The 18954-nt window shown below is 37.7% G+C and overlaps 1 protein-coding gene across 2 annotated transcripts; it reads right to left on the minus strand.

Annotated features, from left to right (window-relative positions):
• Positions 1-212: 212 nt before the first annotated feature.
• Positions 213-17784, minus strand: LOC123669383 (centrosomin). 2 transcript variants are annotated; one of them, XM_045602989.1, is made up of 12 exons: positions 17756-17784; positions 8144-8196; positions 7914-8053; positions 7704-7823; positions 6264-6347; positions 6135-6190; positions 4323-4359; positions 4066-4173; positions 3836-3990; positions 2141-2212; positions 973-2054; positions 213-617 (listed from the first exon to the last, which is right to left on the minus strand). In XM_045602989.1, the coding sequence occupies exons 2-12, from the start codon at positions 8169-8171 to the stop codon at positions 424-426; spliced, it is 2076 nt and encodes a 691-aa protein (XP_045458945.1). In that variant the 5' UTR covers positions 8172-8196; positions 17756-17784; the 3' UTR covers positions 213-423. The 2 variants fall into 2 exon arrangements, with proteins under 2 accessions (XP_045458945.1, XP_045458944.1); XM_045602988.1 differs by lacking the exon at positions 17756-17784 and adding an exon at positions 17309-17679.
• Positions 17785-18954: the final 1170 nt, after the last annotated feature.

An 18954-nucleotide genomic window follows, 5' to 3' on the forward strand; every position in this document is an offset into this window, starting at 1 on the left:
TCTTTTTTTTTTTTGTCGAAAAGTGGTGCTGGCGAGTGATTGTGTAGATCAGACAAGGAGTTTTTGAATTATCACCAAATGCGTATTTAACTATTTTTCGACTACCTACGTTGATGAGGTTCTCATTTTATTGCTTGTCGATGTAAATTAAATCGGTTTTTGATTTGTTTGATGACAAACACAATTATGCTCGATTAAATAAAAGACAAGGAAGCATTTGATACAAAATTTTAATGTTAAAAATATATGAATATACAGTTACACGTCATAAAATTATGTTTTGCTTGTACTAATAAGTGGCACATGCCAAATAATATCCGATGTTAAATAAAAATTACATGAAAATAATTGTCAGCCTTAGATTACTAGTTCTGAAACTAAAAATAAATTATTTTGCCTTCCTCCAGTACAAAAAAGATAAACCTAATTGTTGTGTTCAAACTGATCTCGAGCTTTACGTAATACGCCTTGTGTTTTATGAATTTCTCTACAAATCGCTCGTTGTACATTCCTTTTCCTCATGTTCGCAGCATTGAGTTGAGTTAGAGTTTCTGCTAATGTTGCCTTAGTTCTTGCTAGCTTTTGTTTTAGTGTAACATTTTCTTCATATAGGGAACCTGAAAAGAATAAGAATTTTTTATTGTCTGAACATATTTATAAAAATTTTTGTTGATATGTTAGTGATCATTGTTTAGTATTATAAATTCGAAAGTAGCTCTGTCTATCTGTTACGTTTTCTCGCCTAAATCACCGGACAGATTTTGATGAAATTTTGTACAGAGACAGCGTAGACCTTAGGAATCGACATATTACATTTTATTACATTACATTATTTGAAAAATAAGCATTCCATAACATTAAAATTACCACCCAATTATACGCGACAGACGGAAATGCTATAAAAATATGATTATCATATTTAAAAAACAGACAAAAATTGTCTTTTAAAGAGTGATTGATATAAATACTTACGAGGAGATAAGTTAACCGCGTCATTTTGTTCTAAACTCGAGAGCCTATCACTATCTATTCCTTGATCTGGCGAGGTCGGTCGATCTTCTTCGGATTGAACTGCCTCGTGAATTTCAACAATATTATTTTGTGCTTCCATCGCCATTTTTCTAGAAACCTCTATTTCCAACTGGGCATTCGATTCTAAAGCGTGAGCTAGCTTTTCACGTGTTTCTTCTAATTGTCTTTCAATACGTAGCCTGTCGTGTTGAGCTCGAGCTCGCTCGAGTGCCGCCTCTGAGGCCTGAACAGTCGCTTCATCCGCAGCACGTCGAAGTGAACGTTCTGTTTCTAAGAATGTGACTTCCAATTCATGTTTTTCTGCTCTTAACTTTTCGACCATTTGCATATTGTAAGCAATTTGTTGTTCGTTCTCTTTGAGTTTCAACTCAAAACCAACTAAAGTATGTTTCACGGATTCGAAATTCTTATTTGCTTCGGCCGCATTATTGTGCTCTATTACCAGCGCGTCTTTTATATTTTCTTTTTCGATTGTCAGATCATCTATTTTTTTCATAGCCAGTTCTAATTTTGTACTTAAGTCTATTTTCTCTTCTACTAGCTGTTGATTACACTTAGTTAAACTGTCAATTTGCTCTAGAAGAGCATTTTCGTTTGAAGGTTTGCAGTCTTCTGATCGAGATCCGTAAGATGCCCTCGACCGGCGCGCCCTACATCTTTTTATATCTGATATACACTCTTTTACAGCTACTCCTGTATCACAAAGACCAACTCTAGCTAAGGAAACATTTCTATCTGGCTCCGACCAACATTCAGATTCCGATATAACATCCGCTTGTGGAATATTTCTTACGGCATTCCTTAAAGAATGTTTGTTGTTATCGTCACTACAAACCAAATGATGTCCAAACATCAAAGTTAAGTCTTCTATTCTCATAGATTGTGATATGTCTAGATTACTCTCATCCATAGTAAATTCTTCTGGAGCCATTGATTCGTCTAATTGTAAACCCACTGGTAAAGCAAGACTTTGTTCTAAAATACTTTCAGCTAGTTTTTTCTTTTCTTCGCCAAGAACACATCTAAGGAAAAATAAATAAAACGTAATGGTAAGACTTAATTCAGAAGGAAATTTTCGAGAGATTTTAATAATTTGTTTCATACTTACTTGTGTGACAGTAATTTATCCAAAAAGTAGGCCAACCCTTGTAAACGCCTCGTTAAAAGTTGTTGAAGGTTTCTAAAACAGAATTAATAAAAAAATTGTTAATTATTACGACAGCATAATGATGTCTATCTTTTAAGGGTAACTCACTATAACCTTTTTTATGGTAATCAAGTATGTTTAAAAATCATGCATTATTTGCGTAATTAGTTTTACAGTCACGATATAAATCCTTATTCAAATAAATAACGTTATTCATAAAAAGTATTTCTTTTTAACCGACTTCCAAAAAAGGAGGAGGTTCTCAATTCGACTGTATTTTTTTTATTTATTTATTTTTTTTTTTTTTTATGTATGTTACATCAGAACTTTTGACTGGGTGGAGCGATTTCGACAAATTTTCTTTTAATCGAAAGGTGGTGTGTGCCAATTGGTCCCATTTAAATTTATTTGAGATCTAACAACTACTTTTTGAGTTATATCTAATAATGCGTTTTTACTTGACGCTTTTTTCGTCGACCTACGTTTTATTATACCGCATAACTTTCTACTGGATGTACCGATTTTGATAATTCTTTTTTTGTTGGAAAGGGGATATCCCTAGTTTGGTATCATGATAAGGAAACCAGGTTGGAAAGGGGATATCCCTAGTTTGGTATCATGATAAGGAAACCAGGATCTGATGATGGGATCCCAGATAAATCGAGGGAAACTCTCGAAAATCCGCAATAACTTTTTACTGGGTGTACCGATTTTGATAATTTTTAATTTAATCAAAAGCTGATGTTTATCATGTGGTCACATATAAATTTTATTGAGAACTGATAACTAATTTTTGAGTAATTTTTGATAACGCGTAGTTGCTTGACTATTTATTCGTCGATCTACGTTGTATTACTTGTCGATGTAATTGAAGTCGGTTTTTTTTCGTTTGCGTGCAAACACAATTATTGAACAAAATTTTCCATAGCATTATTTGATTTAAATGAATATCTTAGAAGATACCATAGTTCTAAAATAACTCTGCAACGAATGAACGACCAAAAAAAATTTTTACGTGATTCTTTTGCATTATTATTAGCTAGGAATATGAATCCTTACAAATGAACAATACTTTATCAACAAGGCAATTTTTTGAAGACAAAAATTTGTATTTTTAACCAGTTTCAAAAAAGGAGGAGGTTGTAACTATAGATTCTTACGGAATGTTACTCAAGTAAAAGATAAAAGATATATATTCAAAATGATATTTCTAGATACAGTATTCACAAAAAATGAGAGATGAGGTACTGAAAATTAATCGTGAATTTTAATACAATCGCAATTAAATAACAATGCACGAAAAATAGTGATGAATACTTCGAGTGCTTGACTACTGCTAAAGGTGTATGTACAATTTGACAAATATCTATACACACGAATTTTGAACAGATATATAATTTTCAAAAAAAAAATTATCGCAACTATAACAGATAGAAGAACGTGAATTAGGTAGACCAAAAATTTGATATTTTTTCTGATAATGTCCACGTTATAGTCACAAAAATTGTATAACTCAATTTATATCACTCATCAAAGGAGATACAAAACATTTTAATATATTTTTCTTTAATTTATTGCGGGTGAAACCGCGGGGCACAGCTAATTAACTTAATTAATAAAATTATAAACTATTAATAATATTGTAAAATAATATACCCAGCAGAATCTTCGTCGCTTTGTGCATTATCAACATTTGTCAGCTGTCTAACCTTATTTTCGAGATCCTTGATATGCTCATCCTTACACTTTAATATTTCTTCATATTTTTCAAGCTGGGAGTCACTCACGTGGGCGTATGTCAACTCCTTATCCTATATTTATTAGAATATTAAATAGAGCAAATTGTTATGGTTAGATATAAAACACAATTTTGTACGACGACATACCAATTTCAATTTTTTAATTTCTTTGTCTTGCTGTTGAATTTTTTTCATACATCCTTTAATCATCTGAAGAGCTTTACGATTTTCCTTCTTTAGCCTTGTCAATTGATCCTGCAACATAAATACGTAATATTTTTTTTTACGAATAAATGAAATGTGTTTGTCTCAGTATTTTTATTACATTTAAAATAGACAGTAACATGACCATTAATTTTAATGGTCATAATATAGGTAACACAAGTTTATTAATAAAAACTTACAAGGTCCTCGTTGTTAACTGTGACCGCCAGATAATCTCTGAAATAAAAATTATATATATAATATAGTTATATATGTAAATATTTATTTATTATTTATATAATATAAAATTAAATATATATATAAGTAATTTAGTGTATAATATCGAAGAATAGTAATGGTGCTTATAGAAGCATAAAACAAATTAGTAGTTTTTTACCGACTTCAAAAAAAGGAGGGAGTTACTCAATTCGACCGTATATATTTTTTTAATGTATGTTCGGGGATAACTCCGTCGTTTATGAATAGGTTTTCGAGGGAAACTCTCGAAAATCCGCAATTCCGCATAGCTTTTTATTGGATGTACCGATTTTAATGATTTTTAGTTTAATCGAAAGCCGATGTTTATCATGTGGTCACATTTAAATTTCATCGAGATCTGCTTACAACTTTTGGAGTAATCTTTGATAATGCGTATTTACTTGACTATTTGTCGTTTACCTACGTTGTATTACTTGTCGATATAATTGAAGTCGGTTTTTCTTCGTTTGCCTGCAAACACAATTATCTAAGTCTGTTGTCTTGGAACAAAAAAAGAATATATTATATAACTTGCTGATGATGACCGTCTAAATCCATGACCAACAAAAACGACCTATTAACCTTCGCCCTTAGTCGCGGGATAAGGCAGTGTAATGTTCTCAAAACTGGATGAAATGGAATGGATGAAGAAAATCTTTTAGGCCTTAGATTAAAATTGCCATCAAAGTCAACGGCGAAAAAATCTCTCATAGGCGTGAACGTACAGCAATATCTCGTCATCTTTGCGTTTACATTGCTAGGCCAAATAGTATGTGGCCTTATTAAGTCTTCCCGACATCGACGGTATCGATGTGGGTTTTTCATTTATAAACAAGCCTACAGTACCTAATGTTAAGCGATTATCGTAGCCTATAGACGCCTGCATCACTAGAAGTATCACAAGTGCATTGCCGACCCAAACCCCGAACCCTTTCCAGGGCCTCTGGCAACCTTACTCACTACAGGATAGAACAGTGCTTAAAGAAAGAAAGAAAGAAAGAAAAGTTCTTTATTGGCCATTATCATTTAAAATTTTTAATATTACAATTGAGTTAGAAGGCCAACCAGGTCTCTGCCTCAGCATTGCTTAGCAGCAAATTGTTACTGCTAAGGCGCTGCTCTTCCGTCAGAGCCTGCATCGGCGACTTCACTTAAGACTTAAGAGGAAAGAGTACCTGAGACTTTTGAAAAATAGGTATTTGAATAAAATGTTCCTGTTTCGCTGTATGCTGCCGCCACGCCCCGAGACAAGAAAGAGACAACTGCAGCTCAAACCGTTTTAGGTAGATAATTCTTGAACAAAACAGCATTTCCTCGTCGACTATTCTCTCCCAAAAACACGAGTATTTTTTTTTATGTAACTAAAAAACCCTTCAGCTATACCCCTATGTTCTCGGATTTTTGTAAATATGGGTAATTTTTCTCTAATGAGTTTCTGAAAACGTATAAAAAATTAGGCAATATTTCTAGTTTTTGAAGACTCCTACTCCCTATGATACTAAGAATATGAAAAAAACCAAGACATAGGGGCATTGTCAGGGCAGTAAAAGGTTTTAGGTTAAAAAAAATATTTGCTCCAAGGAGAAAACACGACTACGTTTGTATGGAGAAAAAGCCGGTATCCTTTCCTGTTAAGAGCAGTGTTATTTAGCTGTGACCGTCTGTGAAGTTGAGGTATTTTCCCAGACAGGCTGTTCCAGACTTTGACCAAGATGTTTCCTGCTGTGTCCTATTTCAATGAGTTTGGGACTTACCCGGCTGATTCCGAATGATATGTTTCATCGACGACATCCGTTTGATTTTCGATTTCCTTAAAAAGTAAATAAAATTGGTTAAATATTTATTTAATATAATATTAAATATTTAATAAAAAACAGAAATACCTTCACGGGTTCACTGACATCATTTCTTGCCACAGTAATACTGTTATTTATTGACATCTCTGCTGCATCAGTAGACAAAGATCCCTTATTATGAAAATAAATAAATAAATTATGCGAATGAATAATTGAAATTTTAAACAACTTTAAATTTTTGAATACAAATACTAATGTTTATGGGTTAAGCTATAAGTACTTTGTTAGACTGTATAATTGTATATAATAACTAGCTGTGCCCCCGGCTTCGCCCGCGTTGAAATCAGTCTGTCACAAAGTTTTCCCGGCAAACTTCTAGTGAAACTCTCATCAAAATCGGCTTAACCGTTCCGTAAGCCTTCCTCTTGAAGCCCTCTCTCTATTGGTGAAACCGGATGAAAATCCGTTCAGTAGATTTTGAGGGAATCGATCATATACAGTTTTGAGGACTTTGTTTTATAATACACAGCGGACCCGGCAGACGTTGTCCTGCCCGGAAAACAGCTACCAAATTTGATAGCTTACATACTGATTGCAGCGCCACCTACCGGGTCGAATTGAGATAAAAACTAACATATCTTCCAAGTTAGATAAAATTACAGATGCTTACAAAATTTGATAAAAAATGGTTCAGTAGTTTCGGAGTTACATACTGATAGCAGCGCCACCTACCAGGTCCGATTGAGATAAAAACTACCCTATCTCCCAAGTTGGACAAAATTATAGATGCGTACAAAATTTGATAAAAATTGGTTCAGTAGTTTCGGAGTTACATACCAATAGCAGCGCCACCTATCGGGTCCAATTAAGATAAAAACTACCCCATCTCCCAAGTTGGACCAAATTACAAATGCTTAAAAAATTTGATAAAAATTGGTTAAGTAGTTTCGGAGTTACATACATTTAAAATTTTCATTTAATAGTTTAAAAACGGGAATTTTCTATTGTTAACGCCCCCGCAACAATATAATAGGTAATGTGAAATAGCTAGGTAAAATGCAGTCTACGAATAAGATCAATTTAATCATTAATAACTTACGTAAAATGCACCCTAATATATTATTTAACATGAACTTTATTGAATAGCAATAAAGTTCAAATTGACTCTACATTTTTAGTTAGAAAACGTTTGTATGGGAAAAAGAAAAGGACTCTTTTTAGGGTTTTCACGGAAATTATTCGAATTTTTCTCGGCCTAAAAACCATCCTTGGACTTCAACGAACATTTAAAAAAAAGAAATTGAAAAAATTGGTCCAGGCGTTGTTGAGTTATACGCTTACGAACACATTTTACGATTCATTTTTATATATAAGAAGATTATCAAATGTAAATCAAATCATAAGTATGTATATGTAGTAATCTTTTGGGTGTATTAATAGATTTGGAATAAAGATTATAACAAATTTAAGAAAAAATATTAATTCGATTGGTAACAACTGTATCACGTCAGTAAAACAACATCCTACCTGATTCTCTAAAACATCGATCGCCTCAGCTGCAGCCGCTAACAACTCTTGTTTATCACTTAGCTGTCTTCTTAATTCCTCTACTTCGACTTGAAGACGTACATTATGTTCTAACAATCCCTAAATTACAATAATAATCTTTAGCATTTATATACATATAAAACATGGTTAGGTATTATTATTATTATTTAATATCTATCATAAACTTACTTGAACAGCGGGCGGAGCTCCGGTTCCTAATTTTTCTTCTAAAAAATATATTCTCAGTTTTAAGTGAAAATTTTCCTTTCTTAAACTATTCAGTTGTTCTTCATACTGTTTCATACTTATGCCACTAGCTGTAGTAACATCTGAAAATGATTATATTTGTTATTCTTATTATTAATTAGTTACAATCGTATCGTAACTTGTAATAAGTTTGAATGTAACTATTCTCGTACCGTGTCCGTCCGGTGTTGGAAGTGACATCTCTTGCAATTTTCTTGGGCTTGTGCTGTAAATAATGTAATCGTTATAAATAATTTCTTCGCGTAAATATATTAACAATTCTTAGCATTGCAGCACACAAACCAGGTTTTAGATTAGGACTGATGCGAGTCGAATTAGTACTACATTTCGTATACAAAGGAGTAAATTACATACCTAAGTATTACAAGATTTTATTAAAAAGGTCATGTGTTTTTCATGATTGTAATTGACAAGTAACTAAAGTTATACCTATACTAACTGCCCGGACAGACCTTAAGTACTGTCAAAAGTAAATAGGTTTTTAATTATATAGATTTCTTTTTTTTTAGTATTAAACCTTCCGTGGGCCTTAAAGAACATACAAAAAAATTAGTTAGCCGCATTGGTCGAGCCATTCTTGAGTTATGCGCTTAGCAACATTCATTTGTATTTATATATAAATGAATGTTGCTAATATAAATAAAAATAGGTAAAAAAACTTTTTAAGTTAAACGGTTTTATGTTAAACATACATTGCAATGTTTAAGATAAATGTACTAAAAACCAAAAAATAATAAAATAGATACAGTCGTGGGAATTATAAACATATGCATAGACTAGACTAAAATAAAACCGTGGGGCACGTCAATTGTCTACAATCGTTGATTAAAATGTTTGTTTTGTAATGTTACACTATAATTAGGCAGTTGTTCAACCGACAACGATGGACGTGTGATAAGTAGGGCTAAAATGTGGAAACAAGCTAGCAAGCTCGCTTATAAGCGAGTTTTAGGGTTTCATAGTGGTGAGCGAGTAGTACTTTTATCATATGTTTTGTCGATTAAAGACAAACTACGAGCAGTGAAACGATTCCTCGCCAGCCAGCAGTGTGAATGTCCAACGATAAACTAGTTGAAACATCTCTTTTATTTACATGGAGTGTATAACTATTGGAATTTCCATGAGCAAGAAAATAGTAAGTAATTTCCTCACCGTCTGCGGGCCAACTGCCTATTTTAACGACGAATTAAACGATTCTTCTATCGCACATTAAGTCGATAATTTGTAGACAATTGACGTGCCCCACGGTTTTATTTTAGTCTAGTCTATGCATATGTTTATAATTCCCACGACTGTATCTATTTTATTATTTTTTGGTTTTTAGTACATTTATCTTAAACATTGCAATGTATGTTTAACATAAAACCGTTTAACTTAAAAAGTTTTTTTACCTATTTTTATTTTCTAGTTTTTAGTTTTTATTTCGCATTCTGTTTAATTCATTTAGTGCTTCATTATTGCAAGGCCCATCTTAAATATTGAGGTTGTATAGTGCAATGTATTCTTCTTGTCAAGCCCTTTTATTTGATACCCATATTGGTGGGATTGATAAAAAATTGTTATCAGACATTTGGTAGCGGCGGCCAGCTTAGATTTCAATTTTGCATAGTAAATTGTATTCTACTTGTTGAGCACTTTCATTTGATACCCATATTGATGGGATCGATAAAACCTACGTTATCCGCCATTTTGTAGCGGCCGCCATCTTGTATTTCAATTTTTTATAGTATATTGTATTCTGTTTGTTGAGCCCTTTCATTTGATACCCATATTGATGGGATTGATAAAACCTACGTTATCCGCCATTTTGTAGCGGCCGCCATCTTGGATTTCAATTTTTTATAGTATATTGTATTCTGCTTGTTGAGCCCTTTCATTTGATACCCATATTAATGGGATTAATAAAACATAAATTATCCGCCATTTTGTAGCGGCGGCCATCTTGAATTTATAATGATAATGAATAAACATAATTGTATTGTCACCAAAATCCAAAGTGTATACAAAATTTCAGATTAATCGGTTGACAGGAAGAGGGTGAAATTTGAATTACTAAATTTGACCCAAGAATAAAAAATAAAACAAACGGGGTGAGCTAAATAAAACCGTTTAATAATAGGTACTTTTCTATGATTAAACAAAAAAATATTTTATTCTGTGACTAGATCAGTATACTGGCTATAGTCGAAAAAATAATCAATTAAATACGCATTATTAGAGGTAACTCATAAAGTGCTAGTCAGTTCTCGATCAAATTTGAATGGGACCACATGACAAGCACCTACTTTCAATTAAAAAAGACACTAAAAGCGGTACACCTAGTAAAAAGTTTAAAGTAACACAAACAAATTCAGCTAATTTACTTTTTCGTATGTTCCTTAAGGCCCACGGAAGGTTTTAATAATTAAAAAAAAAAAATTAAAAATAAAGTGATCACTTGGAAAACGTTACATTTATTTAAAGTTTACTAATATTATTTATTTCTAGAACAAAAACATCCAAGCCTTTACGTACGTATTTATTTACACCTTATGTAATTATTTACAAGAATTTTAAAATGTTTTTGTCTCTCTCATTTAAAGGTTAAAAAAAATACTATATCAAAACAAAATATAGTACACGCGCACAACCAAAGTTTTTATGTCTATGAACAAAAGGTTGACAATCTGTGAATACGGCAGTCACTGCACCTGTGTGAGCTTGTCGATGTAAATTGAAGTAGATTTTCACAATTATTGATAAACAGATTAGTGTATTTACCAAATAAGCTAATGATCGTTCCCCTATAGGAACTATTAAGTGCAAATTGAATGAAAAATTTCAACAGCCATTATATGTATTAGATATTTTTAAGAAATTTTATTTTATTATATGATGTTTTAAGTCTAAAAGGGCGAATCCACTGTTGAAGGCACAGTGGGCGTGCCCACAACCTTCAGCCGAAAAATTTACACACTATTTTCCCTTGACTCGATTATTTTATGGAATTATGGAATGGCTCGCCTAAAAAAACTTTTCCTCGGTGCCAACCATATTTGAGGGCAGTCACAAATCACAATTAAGACTACAGTCTGGAAGTCACAATTATCCCTTAATTAGGCGCATGGGGTCACGGCCATTTCAAATTGAAAAATATATATCTTTGAGAGATTTGAGCGCGCCCACGCTCACTCTAGCTTCCTAACTTCCCTCAGGGTACGCAAATCAGTCGCTTCCAGAACATATACGCATATGCACTGGTCGCTTTTCTCTAGAGCGCTGACCCCATGCGACCACTTACGTGATTTTTTTTGCGGAGGTAAGTTATTATTTTTATGTTTTTACTTCGTTTATATTCGTAAATTGGTAATTTTTTATATTAGTATATATGTATTTATATACCGGCTATTTAATTTACCTATTTTTGTGTTTATCTGCACTTTTTCTTTTATTTTCAGTTTATTGATTTTTGAAGTGACTAATGATAAGCAGTTATTGGAATGGCTGGAGGTTTCCAACGATGAGCAAAATGTTGCTAGTTCTGCTTCGGAAGACAAATTAGTAAACGGCAACGCTGTGAATAGTTCCCATGATTCTGATAGTAAAATTGAAGAGTTCGCAGATAGTCAAGTTATATCATCTGAATCATCGGTGGCAAAAGTGATGTCGATTGCAATGAACAACTTTGCACTAGTTATAATTTTGAAAGAGAAGTAGAAATCTGGCTATATTTTGTCATCTTCTGAAGTTATCTGGCATCAACGCAATTGTCATACTCAGATCGAATGCTAATAAGAATATTACACATACAAGACAGATTTTTTTTTAATTGGCAGCAGCACTTGTAGAAAGTTTTGGGGACTGAGTCGCCCTCGTCCGTAGGTGTATACCCCGTTGCGAAACCCTACACGTGGTCCCCGGGTGGTGCTAATCAGGTGACATACTGGTGGTAGGCTCTGGCCGACGGCTTGCGACCACCCACTGAACAAAGTCGTACCGTCAAGCGGTTTCGTGTTTCGGTACGTTGATCAGTGTAGCCGACTGAGAAGTTGGGTCGAAATAGTTGTTCCGCGCGAATTGACCGGACTGACTTGCACTGGTGCCGCTGCGCTGTGGTGATTGGAATTGGAGGGTAGCGGGATCCGAGGCACGGTGCACCGCTGGCCGACCGCAGGTAGTTGGGGGCCCAATTAATGTGCTAGCCACACACGAAAGGCTGCCCCGCCAACTGTCGAAAAATCCCGGGATGCGCCATCGTGCCGGTTGGCGACCGGACGAGAGGGCCCGGTGGACATCTCCGGGGGGGCTCGGGCGTCCCCGCAGTCTCCAGTCCAATCCCCTTTCCGGCGCGGTGATCCGGTGGTAGTCTGGGGGTTAGTTGCGTGGAGCCTCATTTCACTGCCTTCTTCTTGCCTTCCTTCACTCGTTTTTATATGACTAAGAGGTACAAAAACAAGGCAGCACAGCGGTTGCACTCCCTCTCACTATCAGTGCACCTCTCTAACATTCGAGGTTTGCACTCTAATCTCGTTGCAGTCCACCACCATCTCGAGACTGAGAAACCGGCCCTATTGTTCCTCTCGGAGACGCAGATCGGCAGTCCGTCTGACACGGCATACTTATGTTACCCGGGATATACCTTGGAGCATAATTTTAAACCACGCGCGGGCGTTTGCTTATATACCCGCGACGACATATGCTGCCGGCGTCTCCGTAATCTTGAAGACCCCAACTTCTCCAACTTATGGGTTTTGGTGGATACAGGAGTGGCGAAAATTCTTTACGTCTGTGTTTACCGTTCACACAGCGGAGATGTGGAGACAACCAGGCTTATGCAACACCTTAGTGAGGCGGCTGACGCGGCTCAGCAGCGGTATCCTACTGCTCAATTGGTAATGCTGGGAGACTTTAACGCCCACCACCAAGAGTGGCTATTCCCATACCAGCACACTGACCACGCTGGTAGAGAGATTCGCAACCTCGCTTCAACGCTCAATCTCACCCAGCTGGTCCGAGAAGCAACTAGGGTACCCGATGTTGACTCGCATATTGCCAACTGTTTGGACTTACTGCTGACAACAGATCCTGACCGCTATTCGGTTTCGGTCTCATCGCCTTTAGGCAGCTCCGACCACTGTCTGGTGAAGTCTGTATCCGTTTATTCGCCGCCCTTTCCATGCCCCAAAGGCACCCGGCGAATATGGCGATACAAGTCAGCAGATTGGGATGAGATGCGTTCTTTCTTTGCATCGTACCCGTGGCGGCAGATTTGCTTCTCCTCTGATGATCCTTCATCATGTGCGAATGCTGTGGCTGATGTGCTGCGTCAGGGAATGGAGTATTACATTCCATTCACTGACGCTTCAGCCTCCGTGGCAGCTCGACCCTGGTTCAACTCTGACTGTTCTCGTGCTGAAGCAGAAAAGAACACTGCTTACCTGGCCTGGGTCGATGCTCGTAACCACAAGACAACAGACGTGAGCCAGAGGAAGAAAGTCTATAATAGAGCTGCCAAGTCCTGCAAGAAGGCTCTGCGGAAGGCTCGATTTGACCACATTGGCAGAATTGGGACTAGGCTTTCGTCATACCCACCTGGTAGTAAGGCCTTTTGGTCCCTGGCTAAGTCGGTTGAGTCGAACTTCTGTCGCCCCTCACTACCTCCACTGCTAAAACCCGATGGATCATTAGCCCACACCGCAGAGGAGAAGGCAAACCTATTTGCAAAACTCTTTGCGGAATCCTCATGTTTAGACTCAGGCAGCGCCAGACCTCCAATTTCTTCGATTCGATGCGAGACGTCCATGTCTGAAGTCCGAATTCGTCAAAAAGAGGTCCTTAAAACCTTGCGCAATCTGGACGTGAATAAAGCTAGTGGTCCTGACGGAATACCTGCCATAGTACTCAAAACTTGCGCACCTGAGTTGTCTCCAATCCTGACACGTCTGTTTCGTCTCTCTTTAGCGACAGGACAAGTGCCGAAAGCCTGGAAACAAGCTAACGTGCAGCCTGTGCCCAAAAAGGGCAGTCGAGCTGACCCTGTCAATTATAGACCAATTTCCATAACGTCCATACTCTGTAAGAGTATGGAACGTATACTGAATAATCGGCTTCTAGTACACCTTGAGGAGAACGATCTTCTTAGCGACCGACAGTTCGGTTTTCGCCGCAAGCGGTCTACTGGTGATCTTCTCGCGTATGCCACACACATTTGGAGTGAGGCTATCGAGAAACACGGGGAAGCCATAGCTGTCTCGCTCGACATCTCGAAGGCATTTGACAGGGTCTGGCACGATGGCCTTATTAGCAAACTTCCCTCATACGGCCTACCCGCTTCTCTCTGTGTTTGGATATCTGACTTCCTGAGGGATCGATCAATTCGCGTGGTTATAGACGGTTGCGAGTCCGATCGTTTGGTCATCAATGCCGGGGTCCCTCAGGGGTCTGTACTCTCGGCAACGCTATTCTTGCTGCACATCAACGACCTGCTCAAACCCGGGACCTTTGGGTATGCAGATGACAGCACCGTTGTCGAGCGTTACATGTCCGACGCACGAGCGAGTGGGTCTGAGATCCAGTCGCTAAGGGAAGCCATGATTCAGCGTCTGAACTTGTCCCTTAAAGCCGTCTCTGATTGGGGTGACGCAAATCTGGTCAAGTTCAACGCCTCTAAGACCCAGGCGTGTCTCTTCTCGGCAAAACGGAGTCCTTTCCAACTGACTCCCTCTTTCCGGGGTGTGCCCGTGCCCATATCCGGCCACCTGGAGCTTCTTGGCGTTACCCTAACATCCACCCTCAATTTTGGCTCGTACATAGAGGCAAAGGCTCAAACGGCTGCCAAAAAACTGGGCGTCCTCTCGAAGGTGGGACAGTACTTCACTCCGGAACAGCTTCTGAATTTATATCAAGCACAAGTTCGATCATGCATGGAGTACTGCTCTCATCTTTGGGATGGCTTAGCCAAGTACCAGCTGGAGCTTCTTGAATCAATTGAGAGACGAGCCAGGAGGCTCATCGGTGACGATGAACTGGTCGCCACAAAGCTGCAAAGCTTACATCATCGGCGTAGGGTGGCCGGCCTGTCGGTTTTTTATCGGATACACTCCGGAGAGTGTGCGCAAGAACTCCATGACCTGATTCCCCCCTCCCCCTTCCATCATCGTACAACCAGACGCTCTGCGTTACGTCACCCTTATATGGTTGACATTCCCCCTATACGCACTAAGCGATTCGCTAGTACATTCTTGATCCGTACGGCCAAAGAATGGAACTCTCTACCAGCGTCTGTGTTTCCTGAAAACTATGACCTGGGGATCTTTAAGTCGCGAGTGAATAGGTTACTTCTAGGTAAGCGTGCTCCATTTTAGACCGCATTTTCACTTATCATCAGGTGAAATAGCGGTCAAACGCCAACCTATCTATGTATAAAAAAAAAAAAAAAAAAGTCACTAAAAGCATCGTATTAGCAGCTTTCTGTCCCTGCGTCGACAAAAAAATGGCTCCGTGAAGCACATAATATAAAAAAGACGGTGCATCAGTCAATATCTCAGCGCGGACTTTGCTCATTGTGTCCTAGGAAGAACGACAAAAAAGTACCAACCAAATGTCATATGTGTTGTAAATTTGTTTCTCAACAACACTTTAGAGTATACTGCGTCGATTGCAGATAAAAATAATCGGCTAATGAGACTGATTATTTTTTTTTAAATAAGCGAATCGGCTAAGCCAAAAATTATGTAGTTTTAGGAGTAGTTAGAAGTTTGTCATTTTTTGCCTAAATTGTAAGTCAGAGCTATATTTGTGTTTATGAAAGTTAAAGATAATAAAGAACACTAATATTTTATATAATCCAATCTTTGTTTTATTTATTTCATACACTTCTTTTTCAACCTTGTTTTTGGGGTCACTCGAGACCCCATGCGACTAATTGTGTGATTTTCTTAATGCGCCTCATTAAGGGTTAAGATTGCTATGCGTTGCGCGAAGATATCACATTTTAATTCAACGCTGATTATTAGAGTTACATTAGAAGCTACTTTATTTATATATTAATACTAGCGGTGCCCGCGACTTCGTCCGCGTGGAATTTACCAAAAAAAGTTATTGTTTAGTTCGCAAAGTTATAAAATAAATAAATTTCCGCCAAAGTCAAAAGTCCCGTCAAAATCGGTCCAGCTGTTTGAGAGAATAGCCGGAAGAAACAGACATACGGACAGACAGAGAGACGGACAAAAATTGTAAAAAATGTTATTTTGGTATTTATTTATGTGCAGTGTGTGTACACTCTAATTTTATTTTTATGTATATAGATACGTGAAGCAAAAACTTTGTAATGAAATTGCGCGGACAGAGGCTTATGAAATTTCGCACACTTATGGTTTACTAGCGACCCGCCCCGGCTTCCCACGGTTGAAAAAAAATATCAGTGTGCCTTTACTAAATTATACACATAAACCTTCCACTGTAATCACTCTATTTACTAAAGAAAACCGCAACAAAATAAATTGCGTAGTTTTAAGGATCTAAGCATACAGCGGGTAGCGACTTCGTTTTATATTATGTAATGATATAGAGAAGTGCAGAATGCTAATATTCTTTTAATTATGCACAAAAATACATAAAACAATAAAAAAAATTACACACAATACCATGTATTTGACACGCGCGCATATATATACTCCTTTGTTTATTATTATTGAAGTATAGTCATTGTCAACAATTTTTGTAGTCACCATCATCACTTCAGCCTATCGCAGTCCACTGCTGGAAATAGGCTTCCACAAGTTCGCGCCATAAATTTCGTGAACTCATATTGTGTTGCCCATAGTCACCACGCTGGGAAGGCGGGTTGGTGACCGCAGGGCTGGCTTTGTCGCACCGAAGACGCTGCTGCTCGTGTGTATTTCAAAGCCAGTAGTTGAATGGTTATCCGCCATCGGTCGGCTTTCTAAGTTTCAAGGTGGTAGCGGAACTGTGTTATCCCTTAGTCGCCTCTTACGACACCCACGGCAAAAGAGGGGGTAGCTATATTCTTTACTGCCGTAACCACAGTTTTTAGTGGGTTTAAAACTTTTTATGTGACGGTTGGACGGGCAGATGTATCTCTGTATGTAATAGTAGTACGTTAACATATTTGGGTACGGTTTAATCTACACAAAAAAAAAATGTAAATAATACAATGATTGACGGCTTTAGGTATTACTTCATCTTTATCGTGAAACATAAAAAATAATGCCTAAAAACCTTTACTCGTTACATATACTATATAATTTATAATTTCTATATTCTATGGATCTAATTATGTAGAATTATTATGTATGTATATTAAATCAAATTCTTACCTAAACGGAGACGTAACATTAATAGAAACATGCTTAGATGTATTCATGCGAGGTAAAGTCGCCATTTGACCCACAATTAAAATAAAGTTATTGCACAACGCACAAAGTATTATCTTGAATAGTAAAACTAAAATATTACAAAATGATTCCAATGTCTTCTCAACGTCTATAAATAAATAAATAACTTCAATACCTAGTACGATAATGTTAACCACATAGATAGCACATAGGTAAATGAATAAAAACGATAACTTTTTAAATACGAGATTTCAATACAAACAACATTAATGCTAATTACAAGCAACAAAATAACGTAAACGACGTCGTCTTTAACGCAATTGTTTTGACTGCACACATGAGAAAATCGAAACTGGGACAGGCAAACTTCGGGATAAAATCGGGAACATTCGACAAACTCCGTTTATTATGAAGATGCAACATTTTTACTCGTTAGTCGTTAACAGCAAATGGGATGGAAAGAGATAAATATAGGCGAGGCAAATGCGACCTGACCGCGCGGAGGGCGTAGACGGATGCTGGTCGTTACAGAAATAGAAACAGTGAATATACTGATTTATTGTTTTTTTAAGCGTATTCCATTGATATTAATTTAAATTACGAGTACTGACCTATGTAATAATTTATAAAAATAACAATCTAGAGAGTATTATACCTACTACAATTATATAATAATACCTAAACAAATATTTTTGTGTCACTGTTTCCTAAATTTTAACCGCACGTATTAATTTATAATTGCAATGTGATGCCCTTTTTGTTAAATCAATCAATCAATTAATGTACATGTATGTATTTTTATAAATAGGCTAGGCAGAAAAGTTACTAGACGAATCTGTTTATAGGTACCAACTTTTAATGGCTTAATCTATATAAAATATTTTTTTGTGCCAAATATGGTGTGTGATATGTTTTTTTCTTTTTGTATTGCAGGGGAACCCATTTACGAGTGATATCCAGGATGCCTGGGTAGGCATTTCAGACCGTATGGCGGCTTCAGCACTTGGGGGTGCAATACCGACCAAAACCCCTACGGGAGCCTTCAGCCGCTTTGATTGGAGGGTCCCGGATCTGCAGGCAACAGGATCCCTCCAGCGACAGGCTGGCCTCGGCGAATAGGCCAGACTTCTCCTCCATGGGGACTGTCCGGCTCACCTCTGAACAATTACGACGACGCCGTGTCTAGCAGAACCGGGTTCCCATCTCGGCCTGACACGGGCACAGGGGCGTTACTGGAGGCGCATTAAGTAGCGTCTCCTACGCACCCCCGTTCGTCGCCTGCGGACGGACGGCTCGTCGGTCGCCTCCTCTCTCAGCCGCTCGTCATTACTGTCCGCTGGGACATTACTGTCTCGCAGAAGGAGACCATCACCTTTCAGGCCTCGTCGTCGCCGAGCATCGCGGTGATGACGCTCAGCAGTGACAAGTCCCCTCCGAGGACTGTCGTCAGATCGCGACGCAGCGCCACCCATCTCGGGCACACCTCGAGGGTGTGCTGGGCCGAGTCCACCGCCGCACTACAATCGTGACATCCAGTTGTCGGCTCCCTTTGGGCCGTCAGATACAAGTATTCACCAAAGCAGCCGTGCCCGGTGAGAACTTGCGTCAGACGGAAGATGAGGGGCTTG

Source organism: Melitaea cinxia, chromosome 3 (genome assembly GCF_905220565.1).
Source record: "Melitaea cinxia chromosome 3, ilMelCinx1.1, whole genome shotgun sequence".
NCBI classification, from domain to species: Eukaryota; Metazoa; Arthropoda; class Insecta; order Lepidoptera; family Nymphalidae; genus Melitaea; species Melitaea cinxia.